This window comes from Tachypleus tridentatus, chromosome 12 (genome assembly GCF_004210375.1).
Source record: "Tachypleus tridentatus isolate NWPU-2018 chromosome 12, ASM421037v1, whole genome shotgun sequence".
Lineage (NCBI taxonomy): Eukaryota > Metazoa > Arthropoda > Merostomata > Xiphosura > Limulidae > Tachypleus > Tachypleus tridentatus.
The window spans coordinates 18,373,864-18,400,956 of record NC_134836.1 but is presented as its reverse complement, the minus strand read 5'-3'; the positions used below and the strand labels follow the sequence as shown (position 1 = coordinate 18,400,956).

At 35.6% G+C, this 27,093-nt stretch overlaps 1 protein-coding gene across 2 annotated transcripts in view; it reads right to left on the bottom strand.

The window, feature by feature from the left end:
- The window catches only part of LOC143235049 (uncharacterized), a 31,103-nt gene extending 7,024 nt beyond the window's left edge, over positions 1–24,079 (bottom strand). For both annotated transcript variants that reach the window (XM_076472801.1, XM_076472800.1), the window contains exons 1-3: positions 23,654–24,079; positions 10,397–10,574; positions 341–425 (exon numbers count right to left, since the gene is read on the bottom strand). In XM_076472801.1, coding sequence (XP_076328916.1) covers positions 341–425; positions 10,397–10,574; positions 23,654–23,842 — 452 coding nt within the window. In that variant the 5' untranslated portion in view covers positions 23,843–24,079. The remainder of the gene's footprint in view (positions 1–340; positions 426–10,396; positions 10,575–23,653) is intronic.
- Between the last annotated feature and the right edge of the window lie 3,014 nt (positions 24,080–27,093).

The following is a 27,093-nucleotide window of genomic DNA, read 5'->3' as shown; positions in this document are numbered from 1 at the left end:
GTATACAGACCTAGTAAATACCATATTTTAAGTGTCATGAATAGATATTTTTGATATAGTAGGCATAAATAGTACGTTTTCACTTGTGTTTGAAATACTTTGAACCATTCGGGTCGTGAACTGACTTTAATTTGGGGACTTAAAATTATATTTTTCAGCTCCGACAATTGATCTTCGACAAATTAATGTGTAGGTAAATTTACTATTTCCTGAAATTATGCATATATAATAAAACACAGAGACAGAAACAGCACGCAATGAATATATGGACTTAGATTCTCACTTCACTTGAGGTGAGTAAAAGGTGTCACCCCTATAATTGAAAAACACTTGAACCAACCTGATTTCACTTCTTGGATGACAAGCTTGAAGTTCAGCAGGTTTAGCATCATCATCCAGCACCATTATTGTCCTGATGGGTAAACCTATGTCGATAAAAATAGAACTTACCTCAAAATCAATATTTAAATAACATGAAACAAGTATATTTGATGGGCAGAAAACAGTATATAATTAAAAACAAGATCAACATGGCAAAAGAACAAGATATTTAATTTTCAGTCGTTTCAGAAGTTGTACATTCCATCATCAACGACATAAAGTGTTTTCACACAACATACATATATAAAGTATAAATATAAAATAACAAACATAAATGAGCAAACGAAACAAGTTTTGATATGGAGAAAAAAGTACACAAAATATACAAAGGATCATCTAAACCAAAATGATAACCTCATGTCCTTTGTATATTTTGTGTACTTTTGTCTCCATATCAAAACTTGTACCGTTTGCTCATTTATGTTTGTTTTGAAATTTCGCGCAAAGCTACACGAGGGAAGTCAGCTAGTCATCCCCATCTACCGCCAACCCTTGGGCTACTCTTTTACTAACGAATAGTGAAATTGACCGTCACATTATAACGCCCCCACGGCTGAAAGGGCGAGCGTATCTGGTATGACGGGGATTCAAAATCGCGACCCTTAGATTACGAATGAAACGCCTTAACCCACCTGGCCATGCCGGGTCTTGCTTATTTATGTATTAAAACATTACTGATGACAGAATGTGTAGATTCCGAAACATTCGAAGATTAAACTGTTATTTTGTTTGACCATGGAAGTCCTACTTTGAACAAATATAGTCCTTAGGTTTACTCTGAATTATACTTAAACAGAAATATAAATTTTAAAATGAAATATCGCTATTGTTCCGACTGAAATTTGGGCGTTTAAAAAGTGAAGAACCACAAATTTTATTCGATGAAAAATGCATATTAAATTAATGATTATATATATTCGACTTAAAATTAAAAATAAAGGATTTTGAAAACTATTTTCCTGAAGCAATTACAATTAACTTTACAGCAGCGCTGTTATATAATTTTAGCAATTAAGTATTAATCAGACATAAATCTTTAATTATTTTCAATTGAAAGGGAAGGAGCTAATAACAGATATAAAAGACTGTTTAGTGAAGAGTGTATTATTAATTTATTTTGTGTTTGTAATTTATTGATGTCGAGACTATGGAGATTTATAAAAGGCCTAAATGATAAAAGTATAAACAGATGCAACCAGACGAGCGGAAGCAGAGCAAAAGTAAAGTCACGTGAAAGAAAAGTTCAGTCAGAGAAAAGTTAGAAAGTATAAAGGTAACGGTTGATATGTTATCATGGAATTAGATTAACAGTTAGAAAGAGACGAGGAGAATAATTTGTCTTGTCAAAGAACAACTGAACCCATCTGTGTGTAATTCGACATAAGGCAGACGCTTTCTGGTTTCTTTGTAGATGAGAGTAAAGCTGCACAATGGACCAAATGGGCTCCATCCCTCCACGGATATCGAAGCCCGGTTTCTAGCATTGTAAAAATCTGAAACATACCACTGTACCACTGGAGAGAAAGTATGAAGAGCACCCAATTAGTGGAAGCTCAGGATACAAATGTGGTAACTCACGTGACAACATAAGTGAATTATATACGGATATTTTTGAGATAAAAATGGGGGAAAATAGTTCGGCTTGTCAACTGAATTCTAAAACAATTGAATTGGCCTAAACGGACCTTTGACAACAAGAAGAAAACTGTATAGTGTTTAAGATACAACTATGATCTTCATAATGTAAAGAACTTTTATATACATGTTTAACGTGTTTCGAAAATATTATATTAAAAACAAGTGGAGTGATGTTGTTCGCTTATTGTCGATTTTATCGTCAACAAGTCACAGACACCAACCATAGAAAAGTCCTTAGACTAACACATAAATTTACATTAATTCTATAAATATATGTATATATATATATACTTCTAAAAATCCAGTTTCTCTCATTTGTTGAGAATTATACAGTGATAAACGACGGTACAAGGAAACGGGAACGACAGTAGAAATAAGTAGGCACAACTGCAGTAACAGTGTAAATAGTGTAAAGATCAAAATCACGCTATGCAACTATGTCATATTTTGATAAATGGATAGAATCTTGGGATAGAAGACAGTGAACTACTAGAATATGTTGAAAAGAACAATGATATTTAGAGAGAGAAGAGAGTGTGAAAAGAAGAGAGGAAAAAAGACTAAAAGAAAAAATTGAAAGAAGAAAATGATAGAAAAAAGACTGGAAATAGAGAGAGAGAGAGAGAAAGAAAAAGAGAGACTAGAAATAGAGAAAGTAAGAGCACAAATTGAGAATGCAAAGCTCACCCAACTGAAAGACCCAAAGAATGATAATGAAGTCAGTGACAGTCGACTCAAGCTGCCAAATTGGATGAATATAAAGATGACATGGATGCTTTCCTGGAGAGATATGAAAGATTCGCCCAAAGTCAGAACTGAGACAAAGGCAACTGGGCAGTCTGTCTCAGCTCACTTCTCACAGGAAGTGGCCCACAAAAAGTGGTTTTACTGAAACAATGCAAACTTAACAAAGAAGGTTTCTGCCGGAAGTTCAGAGCAAACCTGACACAGGAGAAACTTTATTTTAGTTTGTGGCACCTTAACCGCAATACTTCAGAAGATCAATTGGCATGATCAAATGTTACAATAGTTTTGAGAGACTTGGTAGACTTATTAGTACATTAACAGTCCATGATTATATGTTTAGTTGACATGTCACTGTTTATAAAGGAGAGAACGTCAAAAGACGTAACTGGAATGATCAAGTTGATAGAAAGTATATAGAAGCCCATTGAGGTAGTATCGCTGGCAAGTCCAAAAATATCCAGTTAATTTCGAAACCAGTGATGGCTGACCAGAAACAAGAGTCTATCAAAGGCGACAGGAAGCTAACAGGCAAAAGGGAGAAGAGATACTATGTTTCTTACTGAACGGAACACATTTCAAAAAGTGGAAGTCCTTTATCAGCAAGCAACAGCAGAAATCTCAACATAAAGCAGCTCGAGATATTTATAAATATAGAGCTGGTAAGAAACGAGAAAATAGTGACTAGTACCAAGGGTGCTATTACTAGAAGAAACAGAATCAAGAAAACACGTTAGACTCACCACTAAAAGGAAGTGCAAATTCCATAATTGATTAGTGCACAACTAATTGTCAGCTTATGATAGCAAATGGATAAACAGTGCCAGTGGTGCTTGAAGTGTGCGAGAAACATCGACAGTTAATACCAGATCACAACATACCAGTAAGTGAAGGTTCTGCAAGACACTGGGTGTAGCGGCGCAGCAGTGAAAACCAGTCTAGTATCTGATGATCAGATGACAAGAAAGGTACGCCTTTGTGTGTTAATTAGTGGGACAGTGAGAAAGTTTTCCATAGCAAAAACAAAGATGAATATTCCATATTATGTAGGAGACTTTGAGGCCATATGTATAAAGGCATCAATATACGATTTGGTGATTGGAATCATAAAAGGTTGTAGAAATTTGGAGAAACCAGATAGAAACAAGGCTGATAAAGCATCTGCACTCGCTACCAGACTCATGAAAAGAAGAGCAAACAAAATATAAAGCCACTGCAAATGTTAAAAGCCGACATCCCGAATTTAAGTTTGTAGGAACTGAAGTACAGAAAAAAGACCCTTCACTTTAGAATCTATGAAACAATGCCAGAGAGGAAGTCTAGCGCAATACAAAGGGGAAAGAGACTTACAAAACAAAGGGCCAGCACGGAGTATTGAATTGGGCCAGAAAGAGTCAGAAACACTCGTATAACAAAAAGACCAAGGGTTGACTTTTCAAGGTCGGAAAGAAGGTTTTAATTCTGCTATTCACAGCTAACAACAAACCCAAAAGACAATGGAAAGAGTCTTTTGAAGTACAGGGAGTACTCAACAGAATGAATTGCAAGGTGATTGTGAACGGAAAGACTAAGATCTAACATGTCAATATGTTGAAGAAATATTTTTAGAGAAACGAAAGGTGTAATGTATGCAGCTTTTGAAGCAAAGATGGATATTGCAGTTGTGGCAGAACCAGAGAACAGTGAGTTTGTCTTAGAAGATGAGAGCATAATAGACCTAAAACCACTAGGTAGAGATTAAACGTACAAGGATGCTGACACAGGTCAAGAACTGACTAATAATAATAAGAAAGAGAAACAAAATCTACTGTGTCAGTATATGAACAAATAAGGAAATACATATCCCAGACAACACGAGACCAAAATTAAGACAAGGGATCCTGTCAATGCGAAGTCTAGATGTAGGCCATACGTGAGAAGAGGCCAACGAAGGAACTCTAAATACTAGCGAAGATTATATGAGAAGATTTAGTATACGAGCTGAAAACAGGCTTTGAATTTAGTGGGGGGAAAAAGTGTAAATATTTCTCTCAAAGAAGGCTTATTGTCATATAAAAAACTATTAAGTGTAGGTATTATTAATTAATTAATTAATTTTGTGTTTGTAATTTATTGATGTCGAGGCTATAGAGATTTCTAGAAGACCTAAGTAATAGACGAAAAATAGTTGCAACCAGACGAACGGAAACACAGTAAAAGTTAAGCTGCGTGAAATAGCAGTTCGGTCAGAGAAAAGTTAGGAAACGTAAAGTTACCTGTCGTGGACGTGAATGATTTAACTGTTAATATATTGAAGTGGAAACAGTTTGAAAGAAATAAGGACAATAATTTGTCTTGTCAAAGGGTGTTCTAAACTAATTGAACCCTCCTGTGTGGACTTTGACAAACGATTGTTGAAAGTTCAAAATACAAATGCGATAATTCAGGTGATATAGAGTAAGTGAATTATACATGGATACTGTTGCGATAAAAATAGACAAGAATAGTTCGGCCTGTTAACTGAATTCTAAAGCAAAAGAACTGACCAAAATGGACTTTTGACAAGAAAAAGAGAACTATATAGTGTTTTAGATATAATTATGATCTCTTTATGTAAAGAATTTTATACGAACGTTTAACTTGTTTCAAATGTATATACACTGCTAACCAAAATCTTAAGGCCAATGAACATAAAGAAAAAAATATGCATTTTGCGTTGTTTGACAAAACCACTTATTTGAGTATAGCTTCAAAAGATGAAAATAAGAAAAGGGAAAATAAAAATAAAAAACCTTTTTTACCATTTAATAGGGAAATGTGAACCCTATGAAATTAGCCTAAATACCAGCTGGTCAAAAGTTTAAGACCATACTGAAACGAAGCGTTAATCGGTAAACACGTAACAAAATTTAGTCATTTGTGTTCAAGCATTAGTATTGTCAACAACTCCCACTGACATCTCCTTTGTTACTTTTGGTAAAAACATGGCAAAGGCTAAAAAGTTGACAGAGTCTGAACGTGGCAGAATTGTCGAGCTGCAAAAACAAGGTCTCTCTCAACGGGCCATACATGGTGAGATTGGGCGTAGTAAAACTGCTGTTACAAATTTCTGAAAAGACCCTGAGGGATACGGAACGAGAATTTCAAGTGGTCGGCCCAAAATAATTTCGCTGGCATTGGGGAGGATTCGACGGGTTGTCCAGCAAGACACCAGCCGATCGTCGAACCAGATTAAGGCCCTTACGGACGCAGAATGCAGCTCAAGAACACTAACACGGCATGTACTAGAGAAAGGCTTTAAAAACCGTAAACGTCTTCAAAGGCCACGCCTCCTTCCACACCACGAAACAGCTCGGTTAAACTTTGCTGAGAAGCATCAAATACGGGACGTAGAAAAGATGACGTAGGTTTTGTTCTCTGATGAAAAAACATTTAACATGAATGGTCCACATGGCTTCCAACGTTACTGGCAAAATAAAGATATCCCACCGGAGACATTTTCTACACAACACAGTGGAGGAGGTTTCATCATGATCTGGAGTTCTTTCTCCTTCCATGGAACAATGGAGCTTCAGATAAAACAGGGGTGTCAAACAGCTGCTGGCTACATTGGCATGTTGGAGAGAGCATCCTTATTGACTGAAGGCTTTCGCTTGTGTGGAAATGACTGGATCTGTCAGCAGAAGAACGCTACAATCCACAATGCCCGCAGGACAAAGGACTTTTTCATAGCGAATAACGTGATTCTTTTGGGCCATCCAACGTGTTCGCCCGAACTGAGCCCTAATGAAAATGTTTGGGAGTGGATGGCAAGAAAAGTCTATAGAAATAGACGTCAATTCCAAACATTGCATGATCTTCGTGAAGCCATCTTCACCACTTGGAATAACATTCCAGCCAGCCTTTTGCAAACGCTTATATCGACCATGCCAAAGCGAATGTTTGACGGCCGTGCAACTCACTACTGAGACCTCTTGTTGAGCATTTCTTACCCTATTTAGGACCTTTTTTTTGGTATGGTCTTAAACTTTTGACAAGCTAGTATTTAGGTTAATTTCATAGTGTTCATATTTTCCCTCTAAAATGCTAAAACAATTTATTTTTATTTTCCCTCTTCTTATTTTCACCTTTTGAAGCTCTACTCAAATAAGTGGTCAAGTCGAACAACGCAAAATGCATATTTTTTCTTTATGTTCATTGGCCTTAAGATTTTGGCCAGCAGTGTATATATTATTTCAAAACTAAGTGGAGTGTGAGATATTCGTTTGTTTTTAAATTTATCGTCGAGTCACAAAAACCTGCTGTAGAAGAGTCCTTAGCCCAACTCACTCATATATTTACATTACTATAATGACACTACTAAGATATAGGTTTCTAACAACGTGGTTATTCACGTTTTATTATTATTACCAAATATATTTAGGGATTAAACCTTGTTATGTTTCATAATAAATGTGTCCTGGGACTAAGGACATTTGTGTTTCATAACAAATTTTCTCAGGTATATTTTAAAATTGGTTGCTTTATTTATTATTTGCTAATATTCAAAAAATATATTTAAAAGATAGATGCTAACAAATGCCACTACTACCTAAGAAACAAATATCTAAAAATAATTTTGAATGTAAACAACTTTCTAGTTTATTTTCTCGCACATCTTGTGTAGGTTTTTATAGAATATTAAAAGTTACGAACAAAACATCTAAACGAAGATTAACATATTTTATTATAAGTATTTCACTGCAAGGTAAAAATTAGTGAGTCACAAGCAAAATACCTCGAATCGTACACGTGTATCATCGCATCGTTTATGTTGCTCAGCCATTACTTTTCTTGTTGTCGTCACAATAAGGTCCAGGCTAGCATAAATGTATAACAACCTTCGCTTCTACAAGCGACCCACTGTTGTAATTGTATATAATCACAAGTAAAATGGGTCACTCGGTATTACGTCAAGTCTCTCACGACAAGAAAACAAGAAATACACTAGCTTGCGAGAGAACTAGCACATTATCATGTTTACTAAGAGACATGGTACGAAAGTACACAAGTTTAAAAGCAAATATGTTTCTGTTTCTTTATTTTGTTGTCCTTCCAAAACATACCAACAGATTATACTAGTTACATGTTATCAAAAATTAGTATGTTAATAAGTAACACACTTAAAACCGAAATTACGGAGGAGCATGCCTGTCCTCTTATAGTCTTTCAGATTAATATAGTGTTTATCTTCAATGAAATTAGACGAATCATTTTTAAATGCCTGAACATCAATAAAACAAAAAAAATATATTCATAAATAATACTAGTGTTACTAAATATAGATCTACACAAACACTTCAAACTCACCGACTTTTTTGCTCAATAAACTATAACACTTTTCTAATAAAAAAAAAAGCTTGTAAAGTGTAAATTGGAACATTATATGAAATTACATTATGGTTCAAAGCCCGGCATGGCCAGGTGGTTTAGGCATTCGACTCGTAATCCGAGGGTCGCGGGTTCGAATCCCAATCACACCAAAATTGCTCGCCCTTTCAGCCGTGGAGGCGTTATAATATGACCGTCAATCCCACTATTCATTGGTAAAAGAGTAGCCCAAGAGTTGGCAGTTGGTGGTGATGACTAGCTGCCTTCCCTCTAGTCTTACATTGCAAAATTAGGGACGGCTAGCGCAGATAGCCCTCGTGTAGCTTTGCGCGAAATTCAAAACACACCAAACCATTACGGTTCAGTAGTTGATTATGACCACCCAATAATAATATCACGACAGTTTGGTTTCTAGATTGAATTTGCGGTCTTTTATGTGTCCTTTTTAAATAATTGTTATTTCGGTAGCTCTGTGTTTAAACGTATAGAAATTTAAACTCAAATTTAAACGTTAATGCTACTAAATCAAATCTTTATTAATAACTTATATACAAAATACAACTTTATTTTCCATTTTCCACGTAGTTTTATTACTTACTACTCATGCCACTTTTATTATATATCATGACTCATAATATGTGCATTATCTACTTCTCTACGTAGTCTATCAACCTTGAAAATGCAATTATTTAATTACTGTACAAGTTTTCCGTAAACGTACTGAACTTCAAGACCAACGAGCAAGCGTTACAGTAAAATCCACGAAAGTGCACGTGTGCCCTTCTTTATCGGCCTCATCTTCCAACGCATTGGTACCAACACAAATGTCTACGCCTGCACCTCCTAAAGGGCGTGCTCATAAACCTAGAGCAATCCTAGTTAAAGGCTAGTGACCTGTACATAAAAGGGCAAGGCCACAGTCAATCAGCGGAAAAGGTGTAATTGTTTGGAAGATCATAAATTAACTAATGATCAGTCCTTTACTTGTATTTCCTTGTCTCACTGAATACTTTCATGTGAAATTTAAATTGTGACGTATAACTTAGTTGCCTACTGTTTATCATTTATACCTTGTAGGTTTGATCTACGTAGTTAGATGCCTATCTTACAATATCGTTGCAACGCGTTATGTAAAACGTGTTACAACGGGAATAATTTCCCATTTTTCACTGCGTACGGCATAATACATTTAAGTTATGATTCATATTTAGTTTCACCAGAATCAATGACGTCTCAGCACAAAACTTGTACATGTTCGGTAAATTCTCAGACGTTTCATACCATACAGAGACAGATAGGTAGACTTGTTTTTAAGCGCAAAACTATGATACATAATGGACTCTGTGCTGATAAATAGAATGGTAGATTTGTTGTTGTTAAACGCAAAGCTACACAATAGTCTATCTTTGCTGTGTTCACCATGGGTAATGATACCTGGTTTTTAGCCTTACTACTGAGACACTAAAGAGACAGATGCAAAATGAAATTAGTTCTATCTTTTCGAGTGTTTAAGTAAAAACCTCAAGATCTGTAGGTGCTGGAATCAACTTGTTGTTCAATCTTTAGTTTACTCTTCTAAGTTGATATAAACTCTATTTCACCACCTTTCAATTTCGCAAATAAAAAAAAAAAACGTATATTTTTACCATGAGTTTATTGTCTCAACAGGAAATTTGATTGAAAACCCAGTATTTATCAAAATACGGAAACCATTATTCTTGTTTAAAATCATCCCGAAGTAACAATGTCCATCAGAATTACAGCTTAAGCACACTCTAGACAAAATTTATAGTTCATGGATCTCTATGGCTCTGGCATAGACTAACTTGTAGACCAGAAGAATGATAACTGTTGTACGTCAATATATAGAAGTGGTTACTCGAAACCAGATAGGGAGATCATGTGTCAGTCGTAACACATTCACAGCTGAAACTGGAAAGTTTCCGTGTCATTTCTCGTTTGATGATAAATAGTTCCCTTGTCAGCAATTTAATTATTTTTCAAAGTGTGGTACATAACAGTTCTGAGCGTTAAACATAGTAAAAGTAATAATGTTAATGGTTCCAGAAGGCGATTCCACTTCAAGAATTTTAAAGTTATTTTTATAAATTTAAACACATATATATATATATACGAATGGATGGATGAGTACGTACAGACAGATAGACAGAAAGGCAGGTATAGAGTTACACAGGTGGATATACAGATATGATAGACGTATAGCAGTTATTTTTATTGTAACAATTTAAACAGTCACTTGCACACGTGTTCAACACTTTTATACCTGTTTTTCTGATCCATACTTCCATTGCAAGGTAGTAGAGATTTGGGTCACGATGTTTCATTCGGAACTTGTTAAGCAACATGCGTACAACCTCTTTACTCGTGGTTTGTGGTCCAATGGATAGCGTCTTGTATTCAACATCAACGGATAACACTCGAGCATACACTTTCACCACTACCTGCAGACAAAAGAAACATATTATTAATGCAATTCTTAATAGCTATTTCTCATTTACCCTGTAGATCGACTGGCAGGAGTTTGATACATCAGTATCAGTTATTCAACTATTATTTTCTCTCGCGTGCTCTTTCCTGGAGAGGTTTTGTGGTTTCTACAAATCCATCAGACCCACCAAACAAAAACCGATAACAAGTACTCCTTTATCCGAGCGAGCAACCGTTTAAAATTCAAATGTCATAAAAGCATACTGCTCAAATCTTAACACCATAAGCCAATTTATTGGGCAAAATCAGTATAACAATAAAAATTAAAAAAACACTTTAACTCGTTAGATTTCAACTTGTTTATCTTCATATAAACATTAAATGATCCAGTGATAACTATTTTTGTTTTGAAAAACTAGAAAAAACAACGTTAGTAAACTCTACACTTCTTATTACTTTACGAAAAGCGTCTGGCATGACCTGGTGGTTAGGACACTCGACTCGCAATATGCAGATGAAGTGTTCGAATCCTCGTCACCAAAAATGTTCGTCCCTTCAGCTATGAGGACGTTATAATGCTACAGTTAATTCCATAAGTTCTTGGTAAAAAAGTAGCCTAATAGTTGGCTGTAGATGGCCTTTACTAGTTAAGTTTCCCTAGCACGGGTAACCCTCGTGTAGCTTCGTGCGAAATTCAAACAAACAGAACCAAACCCCTTATGAAAAATGATTTTACAAAACGGTAGATTTCACAAAATGTAAGAGATTGCAGACTTATTGAAAGCGAATTTCTGGCCACTATTAAAATCAGTTCTAAGAAAACACACAGTGTTTCAATATCAAATTAAAAACATGCAGGGAACAATGAAATTAATTCTGTAAGTGGACTTCTTATTCCCTGGGAAAGAGGAGGACTGTAAAAAAATGCTTTAAGAACATCAAACTGTGGCGTTAGGGTAAAAAGAACAATTGGTTTCTAATTCGGTATATTTCTTTTCGAAGAAACAGTTTAAGGTAGACAACGACTCCAATTATTATCTTCTCTATTTCTAGTAGAAAAATTACAAATACATGCACAGTTATTTGTTCAACAACACGAGAAATTTCAACAAATGTTAAAAGTTGAAAAACGCATCAAAACAACCTCGTACCACCATGACCTTAAATCTAACAATTGGCAGTACTAATTACGTATCCGTGGGTGTGGTCTGCCTTAAGCCTGAGAAAATCATAAATTTTCTCTGATTACCTGAAAGATGAGTCTCCGACAGTTCTTACTGACTGAAATAATGAAAAATGTCTGTTTTTCTGTCACGCTCTGTATCTCCTGAACTCGTACAAAACAAAAAGTATCAAAATGCTTATTTTCAAGAGCACTTTAATTGAAAAATGCAAATCCTAAAATTTCGATTCCCTTCGGTGGACTCAGGAGACAGACCTGTGTGGCTTTGCTATAAGAAAAAAAAAACACACACATCCCTAAAATTTCATAGTCGATATCAATATTAGTCCGTCAGACTTCGTATGGGCTAAACGATCAATCCGATATTCAAAAGAAATTAATAACAAAAATGTTTCATTTTTATGAGAGAACTTCACGAAAAAAAAAAAAAAAGACTTCCTCCATCGACAGACTGAAAAGATGTTTCGAAGATAAAAGCATGAATGGTTTGATTTGTTAAGAATTTCGTGTAAAGCTACACGAGAGATATCTACGCTAGCCGTCCCTAATTTAGGAGTTAAAGACTAAAGGGAAGGCAGCTGGCTATCACCACCCACCAACAACTCGTGAGCTACTCTTTTATCAACGAATAGTGCGATTGGCCATCACATTATAATGCACTCACGGCTGAGAGGGTGAGGATGTTTCGTGGGACGGAGTTTCAAACCTGTGGCCCACAGATGGCGAGTCAAGCGACCTAACCAACTGACCATGTTTATTTGTGTATTATTTATCAGGTTATCTGCTGTGTCCAACGTAGGGAATCGAACCCCGTATTTTAGCATTGTATGCCTGTAAACTTACCGTTCTCCCACTAGGGGAAGTGAAACTGTCAAAATATACATCAAAATTCACTGATTTGCTACTGTTCATTTATTTTTAAGTGGGCAATTTAGAAAAAAAAAATGCATATCTGTGTCTGTGTGTCCAGAAATAATTATTCTCACATGGTTTCAAAAGTGGCAATTAACACAAACTTCACGTAACGTAAGTATTTCGGTAGCTGTTACCCAAGCAAGTCCTGTAGGCTATATTTCATGATGTGTGTTGCGAACGTCTTTTCTTTTTCTCTTTTGAAAAAGTTTTCCAGTCAAAATTAATATAAAAAAATCGTAACTGATTGTCCACTGTTACAATACCTGTCAGGATTGCGCATGCATGGTTAGCAAAGCGAAAATTTTATGGACTTATCCGCTATTTGATTGTACATTACTTCACAGGAAGTTTGGTTTGTTTTGAATTTCGCGCAAAGCTACACGAGGGCTATCTGCGCTAGCCGTCCCTAATTTAGCAGTGTAAGACAAGAAGGAAGGCAGCTAGTCATCACCACCCACCGCGAACTTTTGGGCTACTCTTTTACCAACGAATAATGGGATTGACCGTAACATTATAACGCCCCCACGGCTGAAATGGTGAGTATGTTTTGTGTGACCGGGATTCGAACTCGTGACCCTCGGATTACGAGACGAGTGCCTTATCCACCTTATCCTCTAATTATTTCAAAACGTATAATGAAAACTAAAGGCCGGAACGTCACATTATAGAAAATCGTTCTGTTTTTCGTATAGATTTATATTTGTAATATCTATAGTAACTCATACTTTTTAATATTCTTATAGATACCTTAAATAAACAAAGTTAAAACTGCAAATATTAAATTCTTCAGCAAGTTACTAATTTTATTACAGTAGTAAGCTTTTATCGTATATATAGCTTGTGAAATAGAAAGTGATGCATCTTATTTTTGCAGAATTATGCCCTGTATTTTGGGAACGTGAGTGTGTAATAAGAGTGACTGTCATATCATACTATTTGATTAGAGTAACCCAAATGTTGGAGGTGGGGCTGTTCATTAGCTGTCTTCTATTCAGTATATCAGTTTAAAAATCTAGATAAACTAACATGGTACGATATTAACAAACACTTAACTCTTGGAAGGAAACGCAACACATATTTAGTCACCTTACAGTGTTGTTTTGAAAACTAGTAAGTTCTAAGATTTTTCTAGAATAACCAAACAATGACATGGGAGCTAGTCTTTTGAACAAGTTTTCCAAAGTTATCTTTTTAGTGTTAGCATTAAAAATAAGGATCAATATTTGAAGTGTATTATAATGAAGCGAGACAGACAGAAGTTGACTTAACTAAAGAAAACATGCATATGCAATTTTGAAATAAAATATAAAAACATTAACTATCACGAGGTTTTATTCTATTGTAGATAGACTTAAACAACAAAACCAGATGTAAGCTTTCCTCCGTCTATTAGGATAAATGTTTTTCTTTATATTAAAGTCACTGAGGTAATCGACATACCGATTTTCTTCAAGATGGGGATATATGATGTAAAGGGTTGCTTTTATTTATAAAAAATGTATATTCTTTTCAAACTTCAATATTGAACCTCCTGAAATCTAAGTAACTTCCACTTATTCAAGTTTCTCTAGATAAATAATACTCTTAAAAACCGAGGCAAAATGCCCTAGGTTTTATTTTAGTGTAATTATTTTAATTTACAACTTACACTATAGAGAAGATAAGCCTATAAAGACGCTTGAGTAAAAAATGCAAGTAATAAAAATGTAAACTTTCCTAATGTAGGGGAGGAGGTAACTACAACCACAATAAATTAATAATGAAGCGATACGACTAGATTGAGGTACGGACAATGTCTCGCCCAAATATATTTATATAGTTTATCTTTTTATTTATTTTTATTAATTTTTAAGACATCTTGAAAGTCTGTTTGCTTGCAATTTTAGGTTTGTTTGTTTCAAAGCGAGAATATAATTAGGTAGGTGAGAAATTACAAGTCGTTGCAAAAAAATTCGGCACTTTGGTGCATTAAATTGGCGTCTCATTAGAAACAAGCCGTTACATTTCAATAAAACAATTCTCAAACATATTTTTCAGCCAAATATAAGAAACTAAAAATTTTCAAACAATAGTTAGAAAATACAATAGATATACGAAAAAACAGTTTTGTCTGAACACAAAACAAAAATCATGACGATTTAATTCATGTAAAGAAGAACTTAAAGTAATTGCTCATAATTGAAATATCGTTCCAAACACTTCTTGAATATTTATATAAATTAAAGAAATTTTGGTGGTCGACTGCATTTGATTACAGCATTCAAGTATTATAATTTTTCACAAAGTATGTGTCTTATATTTTATCAAAGTAACACCAAACTTTTGCAATAAAGTAAAAATTCTGCAAAAATCTGTATTTATTAATAGGAATGCAACATCAAAAGTTTGTTTAATTTAAAGCGAGAGTCAGTGATCATTGAGGTGAGACATTGTCCTGGATCCGACTAGGTAACATACAATTCGAGTAAGTTTTCATTTTCTTTAGTAGAGATACAGTTTTGAAGCATCCATCGAAATTCAGATAATTGTTTAATTAATCCACTCTATGAAATTTAAAAAAACATTAAACTATGCACGAGATCTACTCGTAGTAGTAAAAGGTATTAAAAAAATTGTAGTTTGGCGAGCCAACAGTGGTAGCTCAGTTAAAAGTTAAAAGACCTTAATATTAGTTTAAATTATGTAACATTACCTTTCAGTCAACATAACATAAAACTTGTTCCTCTCACCCTATGTAGTAAGCAAAAAAGAGGACGTAAATAGTACCAAATTCACCAAATATTATGGACAACTGAAGCTTTATTTATATCATTGAATGGCTTAGCAGAAAACTATATAAAAATATTCAAATGTTTTTATTGTTGAACAGGCATGCTCTATTTTCAGTTTACATACTCTGTTCCGTACCTACTCCAACTTCCAAGAATGTTGTAAGATTAAAAGATCTTTAATCAGTTCTTGCAACAACAACAACAAAAAAAAGAACCTTCTAACCTAATTCCAAAATAAACCTTACGGGAAGACTAGTGACCTTCACAAAAATATTTCTTATTTGCATATCGCCGAAGCAGTAACCTGTGTATTTATGGTAGTCTTATTTCTGAAAAGTTACACAACTGCAAGATTGAGAAGTAGCTACGAGGTAGGATTTAAGAATGCGCCAATCTTCGTATACATTGCCATATAATGTACACTAAAAGTGACATACTTAACCCTTCTCAGATTTAGATACTCTACGCGACAGGTAACTACTAAGGTATCTGGGCCACGTGCCAAGTCTGCAATTCGTAGAATAGGATTTCCTGGTATAACTAACCTTACTACAGTACCATTTTGACGTCATACCCTATTGACGTCACAGTCGATATCAGATTTTCATGTCTGCCAATAAAAATTCCCCATCAATGAATTGTTTACGTTATTAAATGCGGGTATAACCCAGAGGTGTCATAGTATAAAAATATTCCAAGAAATACGTACACACACACACAGAAACCTATGTACATATGATACAGGCTAACAGTCTTCATCCACTAATTTTTTCTAGGTTAAGATTTCTGCACCCCCCCCCCTCAACAATATACATCACCGATTTTACTAATTACCACTTAGTCGAAAAGCTTAACTCAAAAATTAGTACGCAGAGAAAAACAACAATTTAGAAACCAGCAGGTAGCACCTACGAAATAAAAATTTGATTTTTCAGTTATTGAACAGTAAACTCAAACTGGATTTTAATTACGTTTCGCTGATGGCTGACAACACTATTTCTAGTAAAGGTAAAAAGCTATAGTTTTTCCTAAATGTTGCCACAGAAAATCTCCATTTTATTGGTGTGACATGTTGCATAACTTGATTTATAATGTATATTAGTTGCAGAACATTTCCCGAACGAAAGGCTGACAAGATATGTTGGTTTCAAAAGACCCAGTGGTGATTCACATCTTAATCTAACCTAACCAATCATTTATCAAAACTTTCACCATACTGACATTCAACAGAAAAGGGACGTTTATAGTAATTGACTAACGAGAATACAAGGCAGCTACTCAGCACAATCCACCGCCAACACTTGTTAAACCGAATTATTGGATTTGGCCGTCACTCTTATAACATACCAGTAAACCCAAAGTGAGGAGCAGGATTTTTTAAATTGCGATGACGTGGTACGAACCCACAGTTCGGTGCACTACTGCCGGAGCAGACCTGATCCATTATATATTCAAAATGATATTATAACTTCATAATGTATATTGTTAGTTTAAGTAACGGACGAATATGTTAACAGTACTATTTATATATCTAAGCTTTCTGCCATTCATGACTTTCAACGTGCACAGAAGTGGAGAGATACTTCGAACTCCTCGTTTGGAGACTGGTCCAATTGGTTCAATTGAAGAATAAAGTGTCCCTCAGTGTGTTTGTATATGTATCAACAAACACACAAACACTCAATAACAGCTGTCTGGTCTTATGCTTTACGTTTGAAAGGGGGCCACTAGACGTATATGTAGTCCACGTTGTCGTTAAGTGTAATTTTGACAAAAGGAAGTCTCTATTACTTTTAATAAAGCAGTTTGTTGAAGGTCTCAGTTATTTAAATGACATTCAATTACAGAGTATCTTATCAAAATAAAGAAAGAGAATATGAATAGTTAAAACAATTAGTTTAAAATTAGGCGGGGAAATAATTAACCAGAAAATAAACGTTAGTGGGGAAAAAAAGCAGCTCATACCAACTGTTAACTTACTCTCACCCACACAGATAATTATTAATAAAGGTCATGCAGTAACTAGTGACCTCTTAACAGTTGCTACAATACACGGTTAAAACATGGCATGTTGACTATTAATAGATGTATTCATTTGTGTGAATTTGTTAAGTATCCATAAATAGTACATTTAATTCATTGGCGAAGAAACAAGGAAGTTTCTGATTAGTGAAGTAGTACACAATCACAATGTTTTGCAAGAAGAAGTTGTATATTTATCAATTTATAAGTAGAAGACCCTTAAGATCAAAATGAAACCAAATACAGAGGTAAGTAAGGATTTTAAGAGAAAGAATTTTAATCGTTAAGGTCTTGGTATAACAACATCTGTATCTAATTTTTTTCTCTCTCAGTTGGCTCGGCAGGGTCAGGTGGTTAGGGCGCTCGAGTCGTAACTTAAGAGTCACAGGTTCGAATTCCAATCACACCAAATATGCTCGCCCTTTTAGTAGTTGGGGTGTTATTATGTGACGGTCAATACCACTATTCATTGGTAAAAGAGCTGGCGTTGGGTGGCGATGACAAACTGCCTTCCCTCTAGTCTTACACTGCTAAATTATGGATAGCTAGCGCAGATATTACGCGAAATTAAAAAAAAACAACAACAAACAAACAAACCCTCTCTCAGCAACAGAGCGTACGCACAATACTAAATGCTCCACAAGAATCTCGTTCATTTCTTTCAAATCCATACATGGTCTTACCCCTAGTTGAAGACAGATGGCGCTAATTGTTGCGATTTATCAAGTTACTATAGGTGCCATACTGTGTATAATCAGATATTTTCTAAATTCTCTAAAAATGCTTGCATCACACCATGTTGGGCATGCACATTCATATATTAACTAATAATTTGTTCCTACAAATTTCGTAACCGTATATTTTTAGTTTCAAAAATAATTTCACTATATTCGTGAGTTTTCATCAAAATCAGTAACATTCCTGATTACTAACTAGTAAAGAAATGAAAGTGAACTCACAAGATAGCCCACTGTGGCTTTGCTATAAGAAAAACACACACACACACACACACATGAAACTTTAAAAAAAAGTATTGTACTTGTATTTCACGAAACTGTCAATTTATTAATGAACTTATCTCATACGAATAAGAAATTTACTCAATTAAACTAAAAATATATAAAACATACAGCTGATACCAGCTGGTGTGTCTCACTTACTCACAACATAATTCGTAAAGGTCTCATCTCAAACCTTGACAAAAACTTCATACGTATCAAATAATCGGTCAATCATTCACTGTTCATGTAATATTGAAAAACCCAAACTGTGGTTGTGAGAAAACCGATCGGATAACACATTGATCCTTTCAACCATGCACACTACTTTGTTTTTTCCAATTTTCTCCATTCACAGAAAAAATAATGGTTACACAAAATAAAATCACAAGCAAAAAAATTGCAACATTTTGAAACCTAAACGCAATGCAAAGTAATACATCAAAAACATTTGTATCTTAGTTATTTATTGCAATAATAGCATGATGAGTGATATGTAACATTATATGGAAAGTATGTGGCATACATACATTTATAACACAACTTACACAACAGCATGGCATTACATGTATATTCAATGATACTGTCTTCAGTTCTTAAAGTTAAGACAAACATTACAGACGACACCACAAACAAACTCTGCCACTCTTGCGAACGTGGTGCCTAACCTAACCTCACATGAGATCAGCTCAGATTACAATCCTGGATGGCTTCACTTACATTTGGTATGTGATATATCGAATTTACTATCACATCAACCAATCTATACATTTCTTCATTAAGGTCATGTTTTTGATCAGCTAGCCTATTAACATGTCAAGTGTATCAAGTGCACTTTTCAGGCGTGTGTGAGATCAGTCATCACACATAAAAATTAAATAATTTAACTTCTATTAACTTAAACAGTTATAAACATAACTTTACAGATTGTAACTTTTTTATCCTGTGACTTTCTTCCAACGTTAAAAAAGGAAGCCAAAGTGTATAATGTATTTGCAAATAAATTATACCCATTTGGAGTTAAAATACGTATATATATTTGAAGAAGTGTATTTATATTAGTTGATAGTATCGGTTTAGGAAACCAAACTGTATAAAGTGTTTACAAATGCATTATGACCATTTGGAGTTAAAATATGTATACTTGAAGAGATGTACTTGTTCTAGCTGATGGTACCGGTTAAGAAAACCAAACTCCACAAAGGATGATGTTAAATAATGTCTCCTTTATTATTAAACCCTTATTGATCCTAATAGGTGCTAATTGCATACTCTGCTTTGTGGGAGATGATAAATAACTCATTTAACCGATCACGGTGACATTAAGTGAAGGATGCTAACACAAATACATAATGGAACAATGCAAGCCACATCGTAAAATATTCTCTTCCTGCCAAGTTCTTAAGAGTAAATAATTATAATTAAACTATCAAATGTAGTTATCACTGAACGACATAAAAGTGTTTTACTGCTATAACAGAAGAATATGTAATACAAGTTTCCGATCACAGTAAGCTCTGTACTTAGAGCGAAACCAAAAATCAGTCTGTTAATCAGTACGTTGAAACACATAGTTCATTATGTTCAAAGTCTTCAGTACGTTGAAACCCATAGTTCATTATATTCATACTGAAGAAATGGCAACAATTTGAGTAGAACAAAGACTAGAGGAGTATTATAACAATGACACTTGACTGGTAATTATTCGATAACTTTGATTAGAGTAGAATGTAATTTGGACAGGGCAATTCTTCTTAATAAGTAAGTAATATTTAAGCATAATGCGTGGCAACTTCAGAAACTTGTTGTTTTTGTTTTTTCTTTCTTCCCAGCTACTTCCGGGCACGGTCTGGGTAGATTATTCGGCGCCCAGGCCGTGAAAGTGAGTTTTCTCGGGGTACTCCCGTTTCCCCCCACAGCAAAATCTCTGGCATCGGATCTGTAGGTCCCAGCCTCATTCTGAAAAGGGCCGTTTACCCAGTCACAGGGTATCTAATCAATCATAGTAAATTTTAAAAATCAATTCGCCAGCCGCCAGTGTACTCCGTTCTCGAGCCAAGGCCTGGCTCACTTCACTTTCGTTGCTCTCGTCCAGTTCTCCCGTCCTTCCTCTCACTCACAAATACCCCACTCCATTTTTGAAATGTTAAAAATAAAGTAAAAATTCCACGGATATTTTAAAACATTTCTCATGTAAGGGGACGAAGAGGAACCACAACGTTCCTGAACACCCCAGTTGGAGAGAGAACTCTTCTGATTTCTCTCTCTCTAAACTAAACCCCTGCCACGTTAGTTTGAGTTTGACTTCAGAAACAGATCTTTAAGCTTGCAGGTTGGATAGGCCCGGATTACGCTCTCGAGGGGTCCCAACATAATACAGCACAAGAGCCCCTATATAGTTCCATTTATATTATGAATATAGAATTACAGGTTTACAAATTATATTGGTATGTCGAAAATTCCAAATTAGACGAACACGGATAATACAGCAACAGTGCAAAATGTTCATATACATTAAATATATATATATATATATATAAACCTTTGTGTATATAACAAGACGGAAAATTAAGATTTTTTTCAAGCTTTTGAGTTTTATTTCTGAGAATCCAAAAATTACTCACAAATTAATACATGATATGACCGCCTTTATTTTTCAAAAGATCATTAATCCGCTTTGGCATCGAGTCCACGAGTTGACTGCAATCTTTACTAATTTTTGGATTGCGTTACCACACCTCAATTATGGCCTCAATTAGCTTATCTTTCGTAGTACAGTCTTTTCCCCGAAGTCTTTCCTTACAAATTGTTTTTTTGTTTTAGAATTTCGCACAAAGTTACTCGAGAGCTATCTGTGCTAGCCGTCCCTAATTTAGCAGTGTAAGACTAGAGGGAAGGCAGCTAGTCATCACCACCCACCACCAGTTCTTCAGTTCTTGGGCTACTCTTTTATCAACGAATAGTCGGATTGACCGTCACATTATAACGCCCCCACGGCTGGGAGGGCGAGCATGTTTGGCGCGACGGGGATGCAAACCCGCGACCCTCAGATTACGAGTCGCACGCCTTAACACGCTTGGCCATGCCGGACAAATTCTTTACAAATCGCCCAAAGATTTTCAATAGGATTTAAGTCCGGAGAGTTTCCAGGCTAATCCAGCACCTTTATTCGCGTTGTAGTCATAAAATTCTTCACAAGTTTTGATGTGTGGCACGGAGCCAGATCTTGCTGGAAAATGCCAGATCCATCTGGAAATCTCTTTTTCAATTCTGGAACGACTCTTCTCTGCAAAACTTCGATGTACTGTGGTCCTCGCATCATACCTTCTACGATATGTAAGCCTCCGACGCCATAGTAGCTAAAAAATCCCCAAAACATCTTCTTCAAGGGATGTTTTACGAACTGATCGATATGTGATTCTCGAAGTTTCCCACCTGGAAATCTGCAAACATGCAGACTTCTTTGACCCTGTACGAAGAAACGAGTCTCGTCACTGAATAACACCTTCCTCCATTGTTCTTGCGTCCAGTTCTTGTATTTCAGACCCCATTGATACCGTTTTTGTTTTCATTGAGTTGGTAAGAAATTGTTTTTTGACTGGTCTCCTTGCCTTTCTAACGCAATTTCGAATGACGTAATATTCCTCAAAATTTCGTCATATATATATATATCCCAAAATTAGATCTACCGTACTGCTAAACATAGCTAATGACGCCGCTGTGTGAAAAAATGACTATTAAAGGAAATCAGCGGGTCCATCGAGCCTACACCGGCCGCCATGCTGAAAATATTGTAAAATGACCATTTGTTTCAATTAATTTGCACAAGGGTGTAGATATATATATTAAAGAACAACTTTGTATTTTAGCTAAATTAAAAATTGATTATAATTTGATTTTTAAAAGGTGATCTCTGAACATTTAAAGAGAAATTAAAGAATTATCTGATCTATAAGAACTAAATTAGATAAAAAGTTTTCCAAGAAATTCGACTCGGCGTCATAAGCTTGCTGGCTGCACGTCTGATCTCTATTTATAGAAAATAATGTGAAATAGACACTTTGATTACTGCAGTAATCGAACCTCGAATTTGACATTTATGAGCTTTAAAGCTTATAACTTAGATACCAGAAAGCAAAACAACAATAACACAACAACGACAAACTAAGATTTTACCTCCTTCAATTGTAATAATAAATACATAACTGTCAGTTACAGATATACCACAGCTCTGAAAGACAATGACCTGGCATGGTCAGGTGGTTAACGCACTCGACTCGCAATCCGAGGGTCACGGGTTCGAATCCCTGTCACACCAAGTATGTTCGCCCTTTCAGCCGTGGGTACGTTATAATGTAACAGTCAATCCCACTATTCGTTGACAAAAGAGTAGCCCAAGAGCTGGTGGTGTGTGATGATAACTAGCTGCTTTCCTTTTTATCTTACGCTGCAAAATTAGGGACGGCTAGCGCAGATAGACCTCGTGTAGCTTTGCACGAAATGAACCGAATGACAAGTCTACTAACTGTGTATAAAACGTCGTACGTTGACATAGTAGGTGTGTATGATAAGATTCAAATCGTCTACAAGGCAGACAAAGTAATACTGGAAACTTCTACAGTATTGCCTAAGATAATAATTAAAGAGGAACGAACTTAAAATTGAATGTTCGTATCAATAGTGCGTGTGTTTTTATTAGAGGAAAGCTATATTGAGCTATATTCTGTGTTCATTACGAGGAATCTAACTACAGATTGTAGTGTGCAAGTCCTAGACTTACCGCTGTCTCACTGGGAGGACCATTTCAATAGCAATAGCGTTTTCGCAACAGTTAATCTTCAGCTATTGAAGGAAGCAAAATTATTCAGTTTTATAATACTGGTATAAATAATGTCAACATACAGATAAATATAAAATGAAATGAAATTAATGATTAAAATAAAAGGTGAGAATAACTTCCAAGATTCAACTTTTCAAATCTACTATCTTCTGTATTTAATGGGTTCTTCTTTAAACTTGAACTGGTATTAAACTGACTCTACTTGCATTAATATGGGCGATATATTTATTAGACCACTTGCTAGTAGAAGTAGTGTTAGACTAGCACTTATAGCATTAGCATGGATGATATATTTACCAGACTTATTCTAACAGAGCTGGTGTTAAATGTACTAATGAAACTAAAATTAGTGGGTTTTTCTTACTTTTGGAGGTTTTGGTGAAAGATTAACGTCATGGAGACTCGAAGTGCTGGACGATCGTGACGATAACGGGTCGTGTCCACCGTTACTACTGAAACTAAGCGTTGAGTTAAGACTTACTGTGTCTCGTGCGGGCGTTCGACATCGATAAGGTAACAGGCCTGAGCTGGATAAATGCACGTGCTTTAACATTTTCGAATTATTGTGCGCCAGAAGTTGAACGGGGTGAATGTTGGTTCCTAAACAGCTTAGGCCATGTAGTTTTCGTGATCAGTTTCAGCGGTTATTTTCAAAATCGAATGAGATTCACTTTGTAACCACACTGCTTAATCAGCACAAACTCGGATCCAACCTACAACGGAACTAAATGGGACAGTCGCATTACACATGATTTGGTGGCCTCCTCAGAGTTTGTTCCTGATAGTAAAATCGCCCACAACCACTCCTGGCGGCACCCGGAGAGCAGCTAGAAGCTGATTGGTTGTCAGGGTGTTTTCGTAGCAACCACCTTATTTGTGCGCATGACCGCTTTGCAAACAATAGGTAAGGGCATCAGCTGACAAGCGTCTGGAAGAAAGAAGCCGAGGCCCAAGTTCCGGGCCATGGTATCGTCTTTTGTCATATTATACTCATCTCCCACCATCTTTCTTCCCGACCCAAATCCACCCCCATAAATGAAAGAGCTAGAACATTTGCCTTGAAGTGACCTTGCCGTCAGACATACACGCGACCTGTGTTAAGGCGAGACATCAGTATAAGAGAGAAAGAATAAAACTATGATTGTGATGAATAACAGATCTCCGCCTTCTTTTGTTTAATGACGTAATCGGGTGGAACTTTATTTTTGTATAAAAATATCACTTCTTTACGTTCGAAACCAGCTTTGCCATATCGGGCAACAACAGGTCAGTCAGAGATGTTATGTTTGGGTATATCTTGCATATCTCTACTATGTATATTTAAATATATCTCGTGATGACGAGAAAACCCACTTATAGAGAAAATTATATTTTTAAATATATTTGCTAACATACATCTATGACTAATCAAGTCAAACGACAAACCTTTGTGCAGTGTAATATCCTAATATACGTGTACATTAATCAAAGTGTCCATTTTGTAATTAAAATTCTTAAACTTTGAACTTTTATAAATTATGCTTTTCTAATCTCTTCCGATGGGTCAGCTGTAAGTGTACGAACTGAAAATACTTAAATCCAGGGTTCGATTATCAGCAGATAGCTCATTACTTGACTTTGGGTAGAAACAAACAATTTTTTTTCCAAATTCCCCCTTGATAGTTGGAGTAATTTGGATATATCAGCTGTTTTCTTAAGGTTTATGCTTCATAACTGGATAAGTTGGACCGTACTGAACTTCTAGCAGTTGTCTCATGTTTTCTAAATTACTGTTTTAAAACTGTCGAAAGTTCCTGACCGTGAAGACCCCTTCTTTGATTTACCCACTGTTCTCTTGAAGTTCATCTTTCATAACGAAGCTCATAAGACTTGATCAAGAGGAATTACTTGTTGTTTTTAGATGTGTTTACCTTCTCAGCTTTTATATCTTAAACAAAAGACAATAGAGCCTGATCAATATAGGTTACCGTAGCTCACCTATATATTTCTTTCGACTAACTTTTAAGAAATGTTTGTTTTTACATTTTATTCAAATTGTTGTTATTTTAATTGATTTAGGTATTTTCAACCAAATAAATAAGTTAATTACTAAACTTAATACCAACCGCTAAGTGTCAATTATTTCTGAGTTATCAGCAACCATAAGTATCATATTTACTTTGAAAAATATTTCTAATTACTCAAAGGATTAGAATTCTGGGAAAGTCGACAGATATTTTGGTTGTTTTTAATTGTTAACTTGCGAAAATATATGCAAGTAACTTTAGTTGACCCACAATAGAAAATGCTTTTTAGCTTGAAGATCTACCCCACCCAACCCCCCAGTGGCACAGCGGTAAGCCTTCGGGTTTGCGACGTTAAAACCTGGTTTCGATACCCGCGTGATGAGCAGTGCACAAATAGCCCATTTTGTCGTCTTGTGGTTAACAACAACGAGGCCCGGCATGGCCAGGTGGTTAAGACACTCTGATTTAATTTATCTTACAAAAATACGTCAAGTAAGTATAGCCTTATCATATCCTCAGCGCTGGTCAATAGGTAGTATTGTTCAATAGAACTATGAGAAGTAATAACGGAAGCAAAGAAAAACAAAACTGCTTTTCTCGTTTATTATTTCTTAGTGGGGGCGTTATAATGTTACGGTCAATCCCACTATTCGTTGGTAAAAGAGTAGCCCAAGAGTTGGCGGTGGGTGGTGATGACTAGCTGCCTTCCCTCTAGTCTTACACTGCAAAATTAGGGACGGCTCGCACAGATAGCTCTCGAGTAGCTTTGTGCGAAATTCAAAAACAAGCAAACAAAACTAATTATTTCTTAGCTAATCAGCCCGACATGGCCAGGTGGATCGGAGCGCTCGACTCGTAATCTCAGGGTCGCGGGTTGGAATCCCCTCACATCAAACATGCTCGCCCTTTCAGCCGTGGGACATTATTATGCTACGGTTAATCCCGCTCTTCGTTGGTAAAAAGAGTAGCCTAAGAGTTGGCGGTGGGTGGTGATGACTAGATGCCTTCCCTCTAGTCTGTTGTTGCTAAATTAGGGAGGGTTAACACAGATAGCCCTTGTGTAGCTTTGCGCGAAATTTAAAAACAAACAAATAACGAAACAAAACTAACTAGGAGGCCTACTGAATCTGTGAAAGGTTTACACTCACGCTTACTGGCAGTTTTCCAATACATCTTACAAACGCTTATTTCGGCAAAACACGTAACCAGCTATAAAGTCATTAATGTTACCTAAGACTGATGTCGCCAGAGGTCGTTAATTTATGCATCAAAGAATTTCGCTGGCTGTGTTCTTGTTTTACGTAATACCGGAAGCTGTTTTAACCGTGACAAAGTGTAACCGTATAAAAATATTTATGTCGACACAATTCACAAAACAAAACAACAAAATCAAAAGAAATAAGAAAAAAATAGTGACGTCCTTATATTTTATCCAATTTTTTTTGTCGTTTACATAAAACGATAAAATGTTGAAAGTTCAAAAGTTAAGACCTTTTTTCTTAGGTTCAAGATATATTTGGATATAATTAGTATATTATAACATTAGTTTGTGTATTCCCAGAGTAACCGATAAGAAAACAATTTCTTCGTTGATTTGGAACAACTCAGTGTGTTCCTTGCTCCTTGTTCAAAATTTTGCATACAAATACAGGTTGAGCTACCGTGTTTCTCCGATAATAAGACCTACCCATAAAATAAGACCTAGTGTGATTTTTGAGGATAGTTTTAATATAAGCCCTACCCTTAAAATAAGCACTAGTTAAGAGTGGCAGGAAGAGGAAATAAATAAAAAAAATTA